This window comes from Myotis yumanensis, unplaced genomic scaffold (genome assembly GCF_028538775.1).
Source record: "Myotis yumanensis isolate MYYU_CA2020_CCGP unplaced genomic scaffold, mMyoYum1.0.hap1 SCAF_2, whole genome shotgun sequence".
NCBI classification, from domain to species: Eukaryota; Metazoa; Chordata; class Mammalia; order Chiroptera; family Vespertilionidae; genus Myotis; species Myotis yumanensis.
Window position 1 is genome coordinate 189,143,268 of NW_027223753.1, and position 12,448 is coordinate 189,155,715.

The 12,448-nt window shown below is 41.1% G+C and overlaps 1 protein-coding gene across 6 annotated transcripts in view; it reads left to right on the plus strand.

Moving 5' to 3' along the window:
* ZBBX (zinc finger B-box domain containing) overlaps positions 1-12,448 on the plus strand; it is a 105,914-nt gene that overhangs the window by 54,806 nt on the left and 38,660 nt on the right. For all 6 annotated transcript variants that reach the window (XM_070403637.1, XM_070403641.1, XM_070403642.1 and 3 more), the window contains 2 exons: positions 3,434-3,608; positions 5,771-5,891. In XM_070403637.1, coding sequence (XP_070259738.1) covers positions 3,434-3,608; positions 5,771-5,891 — 296 coding nt within the window. The remainder of the gene's footprint in view (positions 1-3,433; positions 3,609-5,770; positions 5,892-12,448) is intronic.

A 12,448-nucleotide genomic window follows, 5' to 3' on the forward strand; every position in this document is an offset into this window, starting at 1 on the left:
TTAGTGCTGTCTCTTATCCACATAGGTAACTGCTGTATAGACCCTCACCTCTTGCCTTAACTTAAGAACCTTTAATTCAGTGGTTTCATCCAGGAGTATATACATTTCTTCAACTGGAGAAACCTTAGAGAAACTCACAGCACTGAGTTCAGAATCTCTATGTGTGGGGTCCACTTAGCAACTGCTCAGTGATTCTGGTGAGTATTCCTGGTTGGGAGTCACTGCTATGGACCCTCAGGTGTGCACCGGTCTGTAGTGCATGCTTGCTAGTCTTCTGTTCTGAAGAGCAGTGGTTCTCCAACTGTGATAAGCATCAGAAGTATGGGATGTGCATTCCTGGTCTGTCACTCAAATTTTTATTTTTTTTCACATCTGGGTTAGAGTACAGGAATCTGATTTTTCATTACCATACCAAGAAATTCCAAAGCCTGGAAGAGTCAAAATGGTGCTAATGCCTAATATCTGTCTTAGGGCTTTTCTTATGAAGTCAGGCCACTGGATATCCTTGGAAAGGGATATAGTTCATGGAAGAGCTTTCATTTTAGAGACTGAAACCTGGATTTTCTTAGAGCTTTTATAACATCCAGCATTTTACTTAGCCTTTTTGATTCTCTGTTTCTTCTTCTGGAAAGTGGCACGTATATATGAAAACGGGAATAAACATGTCTTGCAGGCATATCACGCGGCCCAGGGGGGTAATGAGCATACAGCACTGATTCATCAAACTTTCTAGCCCTTTTAGCAATGGGCAGGGTCATGAGCTCTGAGTGGAAGTGAGATATGACAGTCTGGGCTGAAACATTTAAGAACCAATGTACAATCTGCTGGCTTTTTCCTATTTTGTCACTACTATGTGGAAGCCAAGTATTCCAAAGGCATAGCTATAAAATACAAATGTCTGATTTGTTGCTTGGAAAGGAGCCTCCCTGGGGGAGTTGCTGCAATCACCGCACACTGAAACCATTGCACTGTGTTTTCAATGCTTCTTCATTAGTGCAACACACACACACACACACACACACTGCTTACTGGATGCCTGTAATTACCTTCCCACATATTTCTGGAACTCAATATTTTCCAATTAAATTCATTATTTCTCTTCCAATAGATGTTACTATTGGTGTCAGTCCATCTCCCAGCTTCCCAGCTTCCCAAGCTGGCAAGAACAGTTATTTTCAATAGTCCTGTCTTTCCTGCCTCTGCACATCCAATCAGTTACCATGTCCCATGCAGTCGACCATCTAAAGCCTCTCTTGACTGTTTGGTCATTTCTATTCTTATTGTTATTCTTAATCCTGAAATTAGCTCTTTCTTAAAGTGAAATTGTTTATAGGCTGTAAATTTCATTTTATTCTCTCTCCTTCCAGGAATCAATAATATTTCCAATTTTGTATGTAGGTATTTATTGAAACCAATATTAGTATACTTTGCAAACTGCTCTGAAAACATGCTTTTTACACTTAACAAAATATTTCCATATCAATTTAAGTGCATTCTAGAACCTTCTCAGTCTATATAATGGGTAAAAAATACTCCATTTATTAGACTTTTTAAGATCTATTTTCCACTGATCAACATTTAACCTGTTTCAGTCTTTTGCCAATACAAACTATAGTATAAGGAATGTTTTTGAAAAATGTTGTTTTGCATACATATGTATATTTACATAATAAATTCCTGACATTCCTAACTGCAGAGGGTTATGCATTTGTAATGTTGATATTGTCAAATGGCCATAACATTTTCCTTGCATCCAAGCTCACTATCTCATCCCACCCCCCATTTCTCTCTTTCTGTGTGTGACTCTTCAGTGGCTTTGTGTTTCCAATAAGTTTAATTTTCTGTGTGGCAGGCAGGATGCTTCATGATCTGCCCCCTCTTTGTCTTTCTACCCTATATATTTTTTCATATCCCACTCTGTGCTATAACAATATAAACTACTTCCAGTTTCATGCCATACTGCTGTTTGGCTCCATGTCTCTGTCTATGTATCATTCCCTCTCTCTGGAATCCTGCCCGTGCCACTTCTTGCCCACGGAATTCTTGTTTATCTGAGTTAAATACCTGCTCTTGCACCTGTCTCTGTTGTGGACTTATTAACCTGTGTTCTGTGGCCAGCAGCTAGCACAGTGTCTGGCAGGTTCCCAGGTGGTTTTTCTTTGTATTTAAATTTTTATGCACTATTTAATCATCTTCTCGCAATTGTACTCTAACAATCTGCCTGTTTATTTTGCAATTAAAGACTGAACATAGAAGATCCTACTTGTGTATCTAGAAGATACACAAAGCCGATTTAGCAATTTGATATCAGTATAGGTGATCCACACTTGGTGATTTAACATTAGTTTGGAATTTATTTTGCTTTGGCTTCATAATTTGAATTTCTCTGATTCAATGGATAACTGCCAATGCCAACCTTTATTTTTTCAGTGTGTTCACAGTGGATTTATATTTTATACTGAATTCATCGTTTCTCCCATCTTTACACTAAGCACCATGCAATGTTTCACATGCATTTATTTATTCATTCATTCAACCAAGTTTTAATGAGCATCACTTTGAGCCTGGATCTTGGCACTGAGGCAGGAAAATATCCTCTGATTTCATTGCATTCTAATGGGGGAAGAGAGACAATAAACAAACATGTAGAGTAAATTCACACAGATACGTTATTTTGCGAAAAATAAAGCAGATAAGGAATTATAAAGTGTTTGGGGGGGTCTATATTTTTAGGTCATCAGCAAGTTCATTATCTACCCTCTGAGTAGGTGACATTTGAGCAGAGACTGACTAAAATGAGTGGAATGACTGTGTGGTGTGTGGAGAAGGCTCACTCCAGGCATTGGGTAAAGATAGTGCAAAGCCCTTAAGTGGGAAGGTGCTGGGTGAGTTCCCAGAACTAAGAATATAAGTTTGTCTGGAGCAAGGTAAGAGAAAGGGAAAATTGAAGGAAATTGACTGAAAGTCAGGGAGTACAAGGTTGTGTAGGCACTTGTAAATGCTAGTAGGGTCTGGGGGCTTCATCCAGAGTCAATACAGGGTTTTGAGCAGAGGCCTGCCTTGATCAAATTTGCAAGTTATGAAACTGCTCTTTCTGCTGTGGGGAGATGGCAGGAGCAGGAGATTGGAGAAGTAGAAGTGACAACACATACAAGACTGTTGTCACTTTCCAGGGAGAACACTGGTCCATAACATAATGATAAATCCTCAGTCCTATAGGCTCAAGTTTTAATAATTTCTGAAGAGACCATTTATAATTGTGGACACAGTTTGAAAGAAACCAGTAGAGCATATGCATAAGTAAAACTTTAAAACATTCTACTTCTAAGTTTAAAAAACGTGTGACTTTTAATGCCTAACAATTAATGCTATCTTCATTTTATGATCTGGAAAATTTAGAAAAGCATACTTAGATATATTTTAATTGGTTTAGATGGAAGTTTCAACAACACAAAAAGGCGAGTGTATAAACCCGAAAGATAGGCTCTTGTGTGAAGGGTCATTCGATGAAGAAGCTTCTGCCCAGTCCTTTCAGGAAGTTTTAAATGAATGGAGAAGTGGACATCATAATGACAATGGGGAGCAGAACTTGCCTGCAGCAAAGCCAGGTATAGCTATTTTTATAAAATGAATGTTGTAAATAAAGCTGAACTTAACTTTTTTTATCTGTGAATATAAATGCAATATTCAAAACTATTAACATTGGGATAGCAGTTTGATATAACTCCTCAAAAAAATTCACTGTATGACCAAAGGTTTAATAGTTAGAGAACCCATGATATTTATCCATGAAGATGTGCATAGCTGTATTTCATTCATTTTCACTGCTCAAGAGTCTTCTGTTATATGAATACTAGAGGCCCAGTGCCCAAAATTTGTGCATGGGTGGGGGGGGGGGTCCCCTCAGCCCAGCCTGCACCCTCTCCAATCCGGGACCCCTTGGGGGATGTCCAACTGCTGGTTTCTGAGGATCGGGCCTAAACCAGCAGTCGGACATCCCTCTCACAATCCTGGACCGCTGGCTCCTAATCACTCACCTGCCTGCCTGACTGGTAACCCCTAACTGCCCCCTCTGCCGGCCTGGTTGCTCCTAACTACCCCTTGCTGATGCCCAGTTCTCCCCCAACCCCTCAATCCCTGCTGTCCTGGTTGCTCCTAACTGCCCCCACCTGGCGGCCTGGTCACCCCTTGTTGCCCCCCTCTGCCGGCTAGATCACCCCCAACTGCCCCCCCTGCTGGCCTAGTTACCCCTCACTGCCCCCCTATACTAGGCTGGTTGCCCCCAACTTCCCCCCCCCCACCGCTGGCCTGGTCACCCCCAACTTCCCCCCCCCCGCCAGCCTGGTCACCCCTTATGGGCCCCCCTGCTGGACTGGTCACCACACGTAGCTTGCTGTTCAGTCATTTGGTCATCCCTTACTAACCCCCCTGCTGGCCTGGTCGCCCCACACAGCCTGCTTGTTCAGTCGTTTGGTTGTCCCTCACTACTCCCCCTGCCGGCCTGGTCGTAGGCAACCATCTTGTGAGGGTGTGAGGGTTAATCTGCTTATTATCTCTTTATTATATAGGATAGTACTATCTGCCTATTTGAATGTAGATGGTTATTTGGATTGATTCTCATTTTTGCTACACAAATGGATGATGCTGTTGTGAATATTCTTGTACAGGTCTCCTGGAACACATGTGCACACCTTTCTAGGGTGTCTGTTCCTGGGAGTGGAAGAGCTGGGTCATTGGCTGTGCATGTACTCAACTACACTAGATGAAGCTGAATTATTTACCTAAGTGTTTGTATCAGTTTACATTCTCACCTGCAGAGTGTGAAAGGTTGGGTTGCTTCCCATGACCAACACTTAAATAATCAGATTTTTAAAGTTTTGCTGGACTGATAGAGATAAAATGGTATATCTAATTTTGCATCTCATTTCAAATGACATGAGTATCTTTCCAAATGTTTTTTGGTCCCATTTCGTTTAGTAAGGTGCTTTGAATTTCCAAGTTTTCTAGTTTTTTATTTCCCAGCAACCTCCATCAGTTTTAAATATCTCTGAATAGTGGTTTTAATTTGGTAGTACTTCAGAAACATCTGAAGCATCTGGAAGTAAATTGCCATGTCGACATCAATTCATGAAGAAAGTTGTCTCCTCCAGGTGCTACCTTCTGAGTTATTTCCTTTCTGTTTCCCATCTTCTGTAAATATTATTATCAGTGACTATAATACATACCTTTATGTTTGTGTGTGTTTATGGAATATATAATGAATCTATTTGTTTTTATCTGTTAGCATTTAAAAGAATTAGTTGCTTTTAAAAACCGTGTGAATCATAAGATTTAAAAAAATATATATTTTTATTGATTTTAGAGAGGAAGGGAGAGGAGAGAGAGATAGAAACATCAAAGATGAGAGAGAATCATTGATAGGCTGCCTCCTGCATGCCCCACACTGGGGATCAAGCCTGCAACCTGGGTAGGCATGTGCCCTGACCGGGAATCAAACTGTGACCTCCTGGTTCATAGGTCGATGCTCAACTACTGAGGCACTCTGGCTAGGCAATCATAAGATTCTTTCATTTCAAGGGATTATGGAAGAAAAATGTCTACACAGTTATTTGATAAATCATCAATATTTAAAACTTTTGCATTATTTAAGCCCAGAACTATTGATTATAGATGAATATCAAAGCATATTTGACAAGTTCTGTATCTCGGGAGAAGTTACAATTTATAGGCTAGGTTATATTAACTATGTATGTTATATTTATTGTTATAGACTCATTGGAAGAATGTGAGGTACAAACCAATCTGAAAATTTGGAGAGAACCACTTCATATTGAATTTAAAGAAGACAGTATATCCTATATGGAAAAATTATGGCTTAAAAAGCACAGAAGGTATTTTCTGAATTTTTGTATTATTAATAAGTAATATAAAATGCTATTTATATTTTTGCTTGTGTGACATGCTTTTCTGTAGCAATTTTATATGTCTGCTTTATATTTGCATAAATAATTTTAAAGCAATACTAAATCCACATGAAGCTTCTACTGTTCTAATAAGAATTTTAATCCTATTTATATATATGATGAATCATTCATTTAGGGTTTCCCTTGAGAAATGTGAATGTAAAGGTGGGGAAAAGGCATAAAACGATATACAATTTTTAGAATAATAGCAAAATAATGTGATTAATAAAAGACTACTTTGAGAAGGTATTGCTCTCAGACATTTGAAATTAGCATAAAATTTTGAGGCTATATTTTTCAGAATCTACTTTTAAGTTTACTTAGACCTTTAATTTTATAATTTTATCAAGAGTATTCAAATATATTTTATACAAAGACTATTATAGTACATTCACCATTTCATAAATTGTTTAAAATTTAACATTAAATATTAATAAACAGCATTTATTTTTCACAGTTCTTAAGGCTGGGAAGTCCAAGATAAAGGTGCCAACAGATTCAGTGTCTGGATAGAGCCTGCTTCCTGGTTCAGAGATGCCCATCTTCTCATTGTGTCCTCACATACAGATGGGAGGGGTCTTTGGTCTCTTTTATAAGGGCGCTAATTCCATTTATGAAGTCTCTACCCTCATGATCTACTCTCCTCCCAAAAGCCTCGTCTCCTAATACTATTACCTTGGGAGCTAGGATTTCAACATATGAATTTTGTGGGAACACAGACATTCAGAACGGAGCTTTCTGCTCCTGATCCCTCCAAGGTCATATCCTACTTTCATGCAAAATATATTCATTCCATTTCAATTGCCATAAAATTCTTAACTCATTCCAACACCAATTCCGTAGTCTAGAGTTCACATTGTTATATAAATGTTATCTAATTCAGATATGGGTGAGATTCAGTGTATGATTCATTTGGAGGCAAATTGCTTTCTAACTGTGAACCTGTGAAATCAAACATGATATATGCTTCCAAATACAAAGGTGGGATGGGGATACAGTAGATATTCCCACATCCCCTTTGTTGATGCTCTGCCCACCAGGCCCACTGGGATGGAGGTCCCACCTTCTAGATACACTTGAGTAGGGCTCCAGCCTTCTGAACACACTGAGGCAGCAGACCTTCCCCTATAGCTTTGCTGGACAGAGGTTGGGCACCCAAGTTTCTGGTTGGCTCTGCCCCCATGGCTTTGTGCGGTCTCATTTCTATGGTGGCTAAATGCGGTATTGCATCCCAATGACTTTCCAGCATGGAATCTGGTGGCACTTGTAGTCTAGGGTCACACAGGTGGCCTTATCCCTACAGTTTCTCTGGGCATTGCTCTCTGCAGTAGCCTGGGCCTTTCTTGTTCTGTGATGGGAGGAATCGATTTCTGAATTGCCTTCAGGGTCATTGTTCCTTTGTCTTGGACAATAGGCCCTGGCTTCTGTTTAGACTGATGGCTAATCTCCCTATCAGATGATCCTTTGGCCATTTACTTCCTGTTTTCTCCTGAATAGGCTCTCATTATTTTCAGTATGGATAGTCTGAGAATGTTCCAAATTACTGAGTTTTGCTTCTCTTTTGATTAATAATTCTGTCTTTAAGTCATTTCTCTCTTCTTGCACTTTATTATGAGCAGCCATGAGAACCAGATCTCTCCTTCAACACTGCTTAGAAATTGCCTCAGCCATATATATAATTTCAAAACTCGCAAGTTCTACCTTTCATAAAACCCTATGGCAGAAACAAAAGTCAGGAAAGTTCTGTACTGGTTTATGAATATAGATTGCCTTTTCTCCATTGTGTAGTAGCATGTTTCTTACTTCCAACTGATACTGAAACAGAATTTTTGGACTGGAACTTGTGGTGTTCCCCTGGACTGGAACCCGGATGCTTTGTCCACCAGAGTTGAAGAATGAATCCACGGACAGAAGATGGTATAGCAAAGGTGGAAATTTATTGAAGAACAAGTATAGACCCCCAAGTAGGGAGGGGGAAGAGTCCCACAGAATGGATTCCCATGTGGGAGGGGGAAAGGGTCCCACTGAGTTCCTTTTCCCTATGGCTTATAAAGGCTACAGATTCTGGTGCCTTGATATCCCCTCTGATTGGCCACTATTCCCTTAGACTGGTTACTTTAGCAGCTCCTGAGCTCAAAGGTCCAACCTCACATGGGTTCTCCCCCACCCCCCTTCCTTATTGTTTTCTTATTCCCTTTGGGTTTTTTTCTTCTCCCTCTGGATGAAGGGCTTCCTTCTCTTTTGTAAAGATAGACCTTTTGCTGTTCCCAGCTCCCTCATTCTATGGAAATGTACCTGTTGCAGCTTTTCAGCTCCCCTATTCTATGGAAATACACCTTCTGCTGCTCTGCAGCTCTGTGCTTCCTCCATGGTCCCCTTAATTTCTAAAATTTAAACCTGCCTTTTTCAACCCCAAAATTCCTGTTTCAATACATCATCAGAATGGCATTTACCACCCTTATTTCTACTGATATAGATCACCAGAATTGTCTGTAAAGATCCATTCATAGCAATGTAGCTTATTTGTAGTTTCTTTTGCCTACAGTGAGAATACTGGCTCTCATGGTCTGTGATATATTTACTAATTTATCAACTTCAGTATATGTATAAAGTAGTTTCACATGACTTAAATCACTGTGAGAAACAGATTCCTCAACTGAAGCACATGTGTATAGTGCTTTTATGCTTAGCCCACAGTGTCTAGTCTAAACTTTGTTTTCCAAAGTTGCTCAGGACATGACACCCATTTCTTTCCCACCTTCGTTGGAATGGCTTTACCATTCATTGATTACTTTTTAAAATTTGACTAGCATAAACTCCTGTACAGTTCTATGAATTTTTATTAATACCTCAAGTCATGTGTTTGCCATTGTACCAAACAGCACAGTTTGTTCACTTCAACATTCCTTCATGCTTCCCCATTATAGTCAGGTCTTCTTCCCTGACCTGTGGCAACCATTGGTCTATTTCTCTCTTTATACATTTACTTTTTTTGAATGTCATGTAAATGAAGTCATATAATATGTAGACTTTGTGTCCTTCATTTAGCAAAATACATTTCAGATGCATCCATATTCTTGAGTGAATCAAAATCCATTTGTTTTTATTGTGGAGTATTAGTTCATCATTGTGGTGTACAGTTCATCTATTGAACTGTTGAAAAATAGGGTGTTGATTTCTAGTATTTTTGTAATTATGGTTAAAGCTGTTATACATATTTATATATAGGTTTTTGTTTGAATATAGGTTTTACATTTTCTGGGTAAATACCTGGGACTGGGATGGCTAAATTATATGGTTGAAGTGTATGTTTATCTTTATGAGAAAACTAGAGGCCCGGTGCATGGAAGGGGTATCTCAGGGTGGCCTGTGGGGATCTGGCTGAAACCCGCAGTCCAACACCACCAGCAGCTCCTACCTGCAGCTCCCACTCATCCCGGCCCCACTGCGCCAGCTGTGGGCACGCGGCCAATCCGTCCCTTTCCGGAGAGGCTCACGCTGCTCCAGCAGTGCTTGCCAGCCATGAGCCCTGCATCTGGCAGCTTCCTGAGGGGAGTGGCCTGCAGGATCAGGTCGAAACTGGCTCTCCAACATCCCCGAGGAGTCTCGGGTTATGAGAGGGCACAGGCCAGGCCAAGAGACCCCACTGGTGCATGATTGGGGCCCGGGAGGGACCGTGGGAGGGCTCCTGGGCGTGTCTAGCCAGTCTCGCTCAGTCCCATTCAGCTGGACCCCAGCAGCAAGCTTACCTACTGGTTGGAGCATCTTGCCCCCTGGTGGTCAGTGCATGTCATAGTGACTGGTCAACCAGTTGACTGTCTGAACCCTGGTGGTCAGTGCATGTCATAGAGAACAGTTGAGCTGCCTTAGCATATTATTAGCATATTATGCTTTGATTGGTTGAATGGTTGACCAGACGACCAGACACTTAGCATATTAGGCTTTTATTATATAGGATTAAAAACTGTTTTCCATAAGACTGAATAGTTTTGCATACCTTCCTTCAATCTGTGGGAGTTCTAATTGCTCTCCACTCTTGCCAGTGACTGAAATTTGAATTTCAGATTCTTTTCTTTTGGTGGTCACTTTAATAGGTGTGTAGTGTATCCCACTGTGGTTTATGTGGCAGGGTTTTAAGTTCTTCATATCAAATTCTGGTTATTCCTATGTAACTATTGTTTAAGTTTTCTATGTCTCCTTTAAAGTGTGATGCCTTAACAATTCTTCACCCGTGAAACTCAAAAATTCTAATTTAAGAATTAGTACATAATAGTAATATCAAATTCACTTGTCTTTTATTGTGGTTGCCTTTTGATGCCTTTCACATTCAGTTTGTTATCCAATAAAAGTACAATTTTGTTATTAAATGAGTGCCATCATTTGCTTGGATACATACAAAAAGCTTTAATCATGGGCACATGAAATCCTGAGCTATGCTGACTACTAAATGTTGGCAAATTTCCTTGTTAGAAAATAATGATTAGTGAATATATTCACTAGGGCCTTACTTACAGTTATTTTTTTAACAGTGATTTTTTTTTTAGTTATTGATTTATGTTTTAATTATAGATGCTAGTGTGGGGCAATCTATTTGCAATTTACAAGTTTGTGATTGTAAATTGATTACAACATTTCTGATGCTGTACTTCTGAAAAGTTTCCCTTGTTGATAATGATGATGATGGTTAAGACTTTATCTTTGCCTATCTTTGTCATGTTTTATAATAGGTTTTTATAAATATACTAGAGGCTAAGTGCACAAATTCGTGCATGGGGGGGTCCGGCCAGCTTGGCCACAATCAGGGTGGATCAGGGCCAGGCCTGTGGGGAGGAGGAGCCGGTGGGAGTTTGGCCAACTGGCCCACCCTGATTGAGGTGATCAGGGCCAGGCTGGCTAGGGGGAGAGGCTGCGGGCGATTGGCCAGTGGGCCTTGATCCTGATTGGGCTGGAGTGCCTAATTGGGGGCAGGGTCAGCAGTGGGGAGAGTCTGTGGGTGGTGGGCTGGCCGGCCCTGCCCCCGATTGGTGTTGGGGGGCCAATTGGAGGCGAAACTGTGGGTGGTGTTGGGGGGCCAATCACCGGCCTTGCCCCTGATCAGAGTGGGGGGCCAATTGGGGGCGGAGCTGGCTGGGGGGAGGGTATGTGGGCCGATAGAGGTTGCAGGGGATGATCGGGGTGGGGAAGACCTTGGGGAGGGGCTGTGGGTGGTTGGCCAGCCAGCCCTGCCCCTGATCAGGGTGGGGGGCCAATCTGGGGTGGTACTGGGTGGGGGGAGGGACTGCAGCAGGTTGGCCAGCTGTCCCCACCCTCTATTGGAGTAGGGGGGTCAATTAGGGGCAGGGCCGGCAAGGGGGAGGGGCTGTGGGCCAATAGGGGTGATGGGAGCCCATCAGGGGTGGGGCCGGCTGGGGGGAGGGGCTGCAGGAGGTTGGCTGGCCGGCCCCACTCCCTATTTGGGTAGGGGGTGCTATCAGGGGCAAGGCTGGCTGGGGAGAGGGGCTGCAGGCTGATTGGGGTGGGGTGGGCCGATCGAAGGCGGGGACAGCCAGAGGGAGGGGCCACGGGAGATTGGCCAGCCGGCAGCACCTCGATCAGGCCTATTCACTGGCCACAGTGGGCGTCATAGCGACCTGTCATTCTGGTCATTATGGCATTCCAGTCGCTGGCTTTTTATATATATAGAGGTTCCATTGCACTTTGTTTTGTTTTTCTATTTTAAATTGGATAATAACATTTGTATTTTATGTGCAACCAATACATGTGTTTTAAGAGCTATTTTAATATCTCTAGTAGATCTATTAAATGCTAGGAGAGTTTCATGAAATAGAGCATAAGATTTGGATTTAGAGTATTTTAAAGGTAGATATTAGCAATTAGCTGGTTTTCTCACTCAAATTCCCCTACTCTTTTCATTACATTTAAGTGTCAAGTTTAGCTAATCATCAGAAGTACCGGGGCAAGTTTTAGAATATTGATTTATCTACCTAACCTCAGGCAAATCTAAAAATCAGTGTTTTTAAGGATGAATATGAGACTACATTTAAAAAATATCTTCCTTGGTAATTCTGATGCAAAAAGCCTGACAGATTGACAGAATACATTTAGAAATGCTCATCAAAAGTTTCCTCAAATGAATCGGTCAATGTTCAATACATATTTATTTAAATTTTGAGGTAATTCTATTCTAAAATATATTTTATCCTTTATTTATATAGCATGATCTTTAATAAAGCATGGATGCCAGGCTTTCAATATCCAGAATGCAGACTTGTTTATTGACTAAATGGTTGCTTGTTTATGGGCAAATCACAAATTCTCTTGGCCCACACTTTTCCATCTGGAAAATATTGAGTTTATAATAAACATCCGTAGGGCTCCTTAGCTCCAACACTTTACTATATAGACTCTGTCAGTCTTTGGTTCAGGGCTTTATTCATAAAATTAGATGTTTTTACTTCATGAAGAAGTATCTGGATAATAGTACA